Raw genomic sequence first — 6,000 nt, forward strand, 5'->3', positions numbered from 1 at the left:
TAACTCGAGAATAATGTTGTCCCTAACAATTGTAGTAAACGTTAGTTGATGTTGGAAGCTAACGTGAGTCTTCCTTAGCTCACCATGTCTGTGCTTTTCCCACCTCTGATAAACAGAGACATAATGGGGTCCTGTTTCTTTGTCTTTTTTTTTTAATCCCCACTTCCCATCAGTCAGTAAGTCAGGCCAGGAAAAGCTGTCTCTATCGGGGACGTCCTTGACATTTGCGCCTCTTGTCAACGCTCTTATCTGTCACTGAAGTCCACCGTGAAAACGTCCGGCACTTCTTACTTTGTAAAGAGGTCGATGGAGCTGTTTAAATTGGAATTAAAAATCTTCCAAATAAAGCGTGAAAGAAGATGGCAGGTGTTATTGATGTCGGTGGTGGTTGATAACCTTGGCTCAAACTCATTACGTAGTCGTTTGCATTTGTCCTGACAACCTGCACGGAATTCCAATGCGGCACCACTAAGTCCTATTGAGTCAGCTATTAGGTTTGTTGTTTTCGCAAGGCTACAACCACCATATGGCGGCATAGGAGCCTAATGGTCTCTGTCACGACCAGAACACGGGATTGGACCCAAATGCACGACTCGGGAGGCAGTTCGGGAAACGTATTTATTCAGTCCAGTGTCGGGGATCAGGCAGGCATGTCAACGGGAGCGGCGGTAACAAGAACGTCAGGCGTAGGAGGCAGGAGTCGGTACACGGGAGATAAGGAACGGGATCCCGAGGGTGCGGGAACAAGGTATCAAGCGACGATTTGGCAAAGGCCAGACCGTAGGTGTGGTTCTATATAAGTAGGACGTAATTACTAGAGATGAGGCGCAGCTGTGCGCCTCCGCCGATTGCGGCAGGTGTGTGCCGCCTCGGGGACCAGGTACGGCCAGGACAGGTCGCCGTCGCGAGGTCCCGGTTCGAATCACGGCTCTGTCTTTTTCAAGTTAAGTCTATGTTTGCCCAGTGCTTGGGCGGGTTGCCTCCCACATGTACCGTGCCTCTTGCCCAAAGTTTGTGATTGCCGGCCAGTTCAGGGTGTACCCTGGCGACCAGTTCAGGGTGTCCCATGCCTCTCACACTAAGTCACGTTGGGTGGTCCGTACAGAAAATGGATGGATGGATCGATACTGCATGAATAAATTCTGATACTATTATGCTTTTCACATATTGTTATACAAATGTTTATATTTTATAATTACTACAGAAAGGCAGCACAGTGGATCATCTGGTAAAGCATTGGCCTCACAGTTCTGAGGACCCGGGTTGAATCCCAGCTCTCCCTGTGTGGAGTTTGCATGTTCTCCCCGTGCCTGAGTGGGTTTTCTCCGGGCACTCCGGTTTTGTCTGACATCCCAAAAACATGCAACATTAATTGGACACTCTAAATTGTCCCCAGGTGTGATTGTGGCTGTTTGTCTCGATGTGCCCTGCGATTGGCTGGCAACCATTTCAGTGTGTACCCGCCTCCTGCCCGTTGACAGCTGGGTTAGGCTCCAGCACTCCCCGCGATCCTTGTGAGGATAAGCGGCAAAGAAAATGGCTGGATAATTACTACAGAACACAGAGTAAATGGCTAAATTAACACATACAACACGAATCCATGATCATAACCACTGCGGAGCTGTTTTTGGGGTACATTTTTCCTTTTAACATTGCATGTTGTAATTAATACCTAGCACAGAGTAAATTGCCAGATTTCCACTATATAATTCAATTCTTTTAAATTTGAAAATCAACGATGTACAGAGGCCATATAATTTTCTAAATATATATCCAACCCTAAACTTTAAACACATTTAAACTTATTAAAAAAGACTTGAAGTCATTAAAACATACCTTTTCAAACACATTGGAGACAAAAATGCAAGCATACTGTAACATGCATAGAAAATACCGTACAGTACGTATTGTAGTGTCAATGTAGTACACAGACACTACATGTGGTTTTAAGAGGCGGACCTTCGTTGGGTGGCGTGTGACCTCGGCGAGTCTGAGCGTGAGCTGTGGTCGACAGCAGCTTTTAATGTTCTACTAGCATTCAATAAACGACTGCGGATATCCTTTACCACACCCAGTAATTAAATATTTTAATAAATGGTAACTTGAGGAATACTGTACAGGCAAATTGTATCGAGGACTAGACTAGTGCAGTGTCCGGCAATGTAATTTTTAACTAAGAAGGCCGCGCATCAGTGTCAGAGAGTGCAGATGGAGGCTGACAGAGAGTGACGAGGGCGAAGTGATGGTAGAAGAAATGTCATGAAGGAGGAGGTGTGTGGCGAAGTCGAGGCAGGAAGAGGAAGCCTTGTCGAGACCACGACGCGTCCTGGCGTAAATCCTTCCTGACCATTCGTCCGTCCATCCTTCATTTGCAGCGTTCGGACCCTTCGGCCTCTCGGATGTCCGAGTGCACATTAATGGACAGTGCGAGCCATCAGCCAAAGAGAACGGGGCCAGACTTCACTCTACTTTTTTTTTTTTATATGGCTAATTAAAAAACATCTCTGTATTAATGAGAAAATAATGTAGAGACTGTACAGCGGCTATATTAGAATCTTTATTTTAGAGGTTTTCAGAGGATAGTATAATAATAATATTACCTTTAATAGAATTTACAAATTGTGGAGTGCATTCTTGAAGAAAACAGGCTGTATGAGTCTGTGAAATATTAAATGTATTTAATAAACATTCTTAAGTGAAGTAAGCACTTGAAAATTTTATGGAAATAAGTCTGTGACATCATTAGCTGAACAATATTTTGTGCCCCCATTGCCGCCTTCCCAAAAAATAAAAAAGAAAGACAGAATAGGACTCTAAAAAATTTTACAGATTGAAATTAATAAAATGAATAAAGCATATAATGTAAAATAATTTAACTACCTGTACTCTGTCTAAAATCATTTGGCAAAAATTAGGTAGCAAAATTATTTTGGCTCCAAAAAAATATATGCCACCTGAATCTTGGTTGCATTAAAAGTCATTAATTAAAATAAGTCACTTATTGTGTACACTATATTTTTAAAAAATTTGAACCACTTGTTGCTAGATATATATTTTTCCAAACAAGGTAAGAAAAAAAAAACATGGCCAACATAAAAGAAATCGTTTGAATAACAACTAAACAGTGTATGTATTATCCATCCATCCATTTTCTTTGCCGCTTATCCTCAAGGGCCACAGGGAGTCCCGGAGCCTATTCCAGCTGTCAACGGGCAGAAGGCGGGCTACACCCTGAACTGGTTGTTCCTTTAGTTACCCATCCGTCTTTTTAGCCGCTTATCCACACAAGGGTCACTGGAGTGTTGGAGCCTATCCCGGCTGTCAACGAGCGGGAGGCGGGCTACACCCTGAACTGGTTGCCAACAAAACGCAGAGCACATGGAGACAGACGACAGTCACACAATCACACCTAGGGGCAATTTAGAGTGTCCAATTAATGTTGCACGTTTTTGGGGGAGGAAACCGGTGTGCCCAGAGTAAACCCATGCAGCCACAGGGAGAACACGCAAACTCCACACAGGCGGGTCCGGGATTGAACCCGGGACCTCAGAACTGTGAGGCCAATGCTTTCCAGTTGAGTCACCGTGCCGCCCTATGTATTATAGTAATTAAAATAATATTTTATATTGCATAATCTAATTTTACAACTAACCATGCAATTTGAAGGAACTATAATTTTTTATATAATAATAATTAATAATTTATATTAAAAATTTGACTGACAGGTAATAATTAATAATTTATATAACAAATTTGACTGACAGGCCATAGCGAGTTACGACGTGCCATCAGTTTTCTTCTAAACTGAATCACTGACTAGCTTCATATTTCATTTAAAAAAAAACAAACAGACAAATTGGACATGTGTCCACTGCTCCGTCACTATCTAGTTTTCTCCTTTGTCCTCTCATGTCGTTATTAATCGCAGAGTCAATTGAACACAAAGCAGAGGACAGGGAGGCGGCGGTGCGGTGGGGAGGGAGGAGCGAGGGGCTGATGATGAGGACGTCAATTAGTGTGCTGCTAATGAGAATTGAAATTAGATAAGCTGATAAAAGGGAGAAGGGAAAAAAACCTTCCTCGACTGCTCTCCTGTTTCTGATTGCTCCAACGGAGGGTGACAGCGCCCTTGTGACTTTAATTGTGGCTTTTAATTCCACATTTTAATGCAAAACATAATCAAATTCCGCTTACAAATGCACATGAACACATAGACTCTCTTCTAAATGTCTTGACACAACGTTGACACAATGAGAAAGGACTGAAAAGATTTGGGTTTGAGGTCAAAAGATGGCGGGATAGTTAAAAAACAGGGTTAACAGGTAAACGGTCTTTTACAGGCATCGTTTGTTTTCCTCCAAAATGTGTAAATGGAATCATCAAAGATGATGCAAGATAGCATATTTCTAGATCAGTAAGCATATTGAAACAGACCTCAAATCGATAAAATCGGAATAATTACCGAGGTGAACACCTCATCTAGATGCAGAAACCTACAAATTTTAATGTCGCATGCAAATGTTTAACCCTGATGGTTTCTCCTTCTTCTCAACTTTATTAACGTCTCCAGACGAGGGCCAGACGGTGTGCCAGAGCCCGGCCGAGCTGGCGGGCCGACGTCTGGCCGAGGTGGGCATGCAGCTGCGTGCGGACTGCCACCAGGGCCTGGGCTACTGGGACTACCTCTTCTTCGTGGCCATCGGCTTCGTCATCTTCTCGGCCGGCACGGTGTCGGCGTGGGTGATGGGCGTGCTCATGGTGCTGTACGAGCGCTACAGCAAACGTAAGAGCGAGGAGCTGGACTTCGACGACGAGGACGCCAGGGGGGGCGGCGGGGGCAAGCAGGGAAACGGAGACGTGAACAAGCCCGGCGTGCAGGTCTGAGGCCGCCGATGACTCTTGACACCAAAGACTCCATCCGTGGATCTCGTGCTCTCGGGCTGTGTTCGGAATCGCATGATAGAGCGAGGTCGCCATTTTGTGGTGCTGTTCGAATGTGGATTACGGCTTTTCCCCCGAACATATCCCACAATGCATCTTGAAAAGTAGTGAAGGACCGATGATCACTAGAAGAGCAAACGGGAACTCTTCACAGGTGGGAAGGGAAGAGGGACCGAGCCCTCCCTCGATTAGCAGATATCTGCGACTAATTTACACCCGCAAGAAGGCTTTTTAATGCATACATGCTACATATGCTATAAAATGGTTGCAAAACGCTGCTAGTGAAATTCCTCAACTAACTTCCACCTTTAGTTCCTGAGCACCAGGATGTCGCAAGATGGCACCAAACCAATGTTTAACTTGGGCAAAAACATGAATCACGAATAAGTGATGTTTAAAGCCAATAATGGCACGCTTTTAGCCCACCCCCCCCTCGACCCAAAAAAAAAAAAAAAATCTGACTATGACGTATTTCGGGAATACAGTAGGGCGCAAGTGATTGTTTCCGAACACAGCCTTTGTTATTGTCAATATACTATATTCCTTAACACAAGGACGGGATGTGTGTTTTATGTGTGTGTGTGTGTGTGTGTGTGTGTGTGTGTGTGTGTGTGTGTGTGTGTGTGTGTGTAAAACAAGATCAACTGTATGCATTCACTTTGTAAATAGGGAACAATAATTATAAGATTATTAAGAGCAATAACCCCCCCCCCTGCACACGTACACACAAAAATACAAGGTTACAGATTACAGTATTTGATGTGGGGGGAAAAATGCACTGGTAATGTGCATGTGCTCTCTGTAGGCTAAAACTTACTCCTGTCACGAATCAACGGTATGGGGGCGGACCCAAATGCTGGACTTTGAGGTAAAGGCATAACGTTCCATGTGGCTTATTCCGGAAAGTGGGTCATACACAGTGTAGCAGTCCGACAAGGCAGAGGCACATAAACGCTAGGCTAGGCGGGATCCAAAAGGCAAGCACCAAGGTCCGATGACAATGGGGCAAAGCTAGCTCTCTGTCAAGATGCACCATTTACATACACAAAATACAGTACT

The 6,000-nt window shown here is 44.2% G+C and overlaps 1 protein-coding gene across 1 annotated transcript in view; it reads left to right on the forward strand.

The window, feature by feature from the left end:
• The window catches only part of LOC133503943 (leucine-rich repeat-containing protein 52-like), a 23,610-nt gene extending 18,184 nt beyond the window's left edge, over nucleotides 1-5,426 (forward strand). The window contains exon 3 of the mRNA XM_061825965.1: nucleotides 4,571-5,426. Within this exon, the coding sequence (XP_061681949.1) occupies nucleotides 4,571-4,884 (314 nt within the window). The 3' untranslated portion in view covers nucleotides 4,885-5,426. The remainder of the gene's footprint in view (nucleotides 1-4,570) is intronic.
• Nucleotides 5,427-6,000: the final 574 nt, after the last annotated feature.

This window comes from Syngnathoides biaculeatus, chromosome 7 (genome assembly GCF_019802595.1).
Source record: "Syngnathoides biaculeatus isolate LvHL_M chromosome 7, ASM1980259v1, whole genome shotgun sequence".
Lineage (NCBI taxonomy): Eukaryota > Metazoa > Chordata > Actinopteri > Syngnathiformes > Syngnathidae > Syngnathoides > Syngnathoides biaculeatus.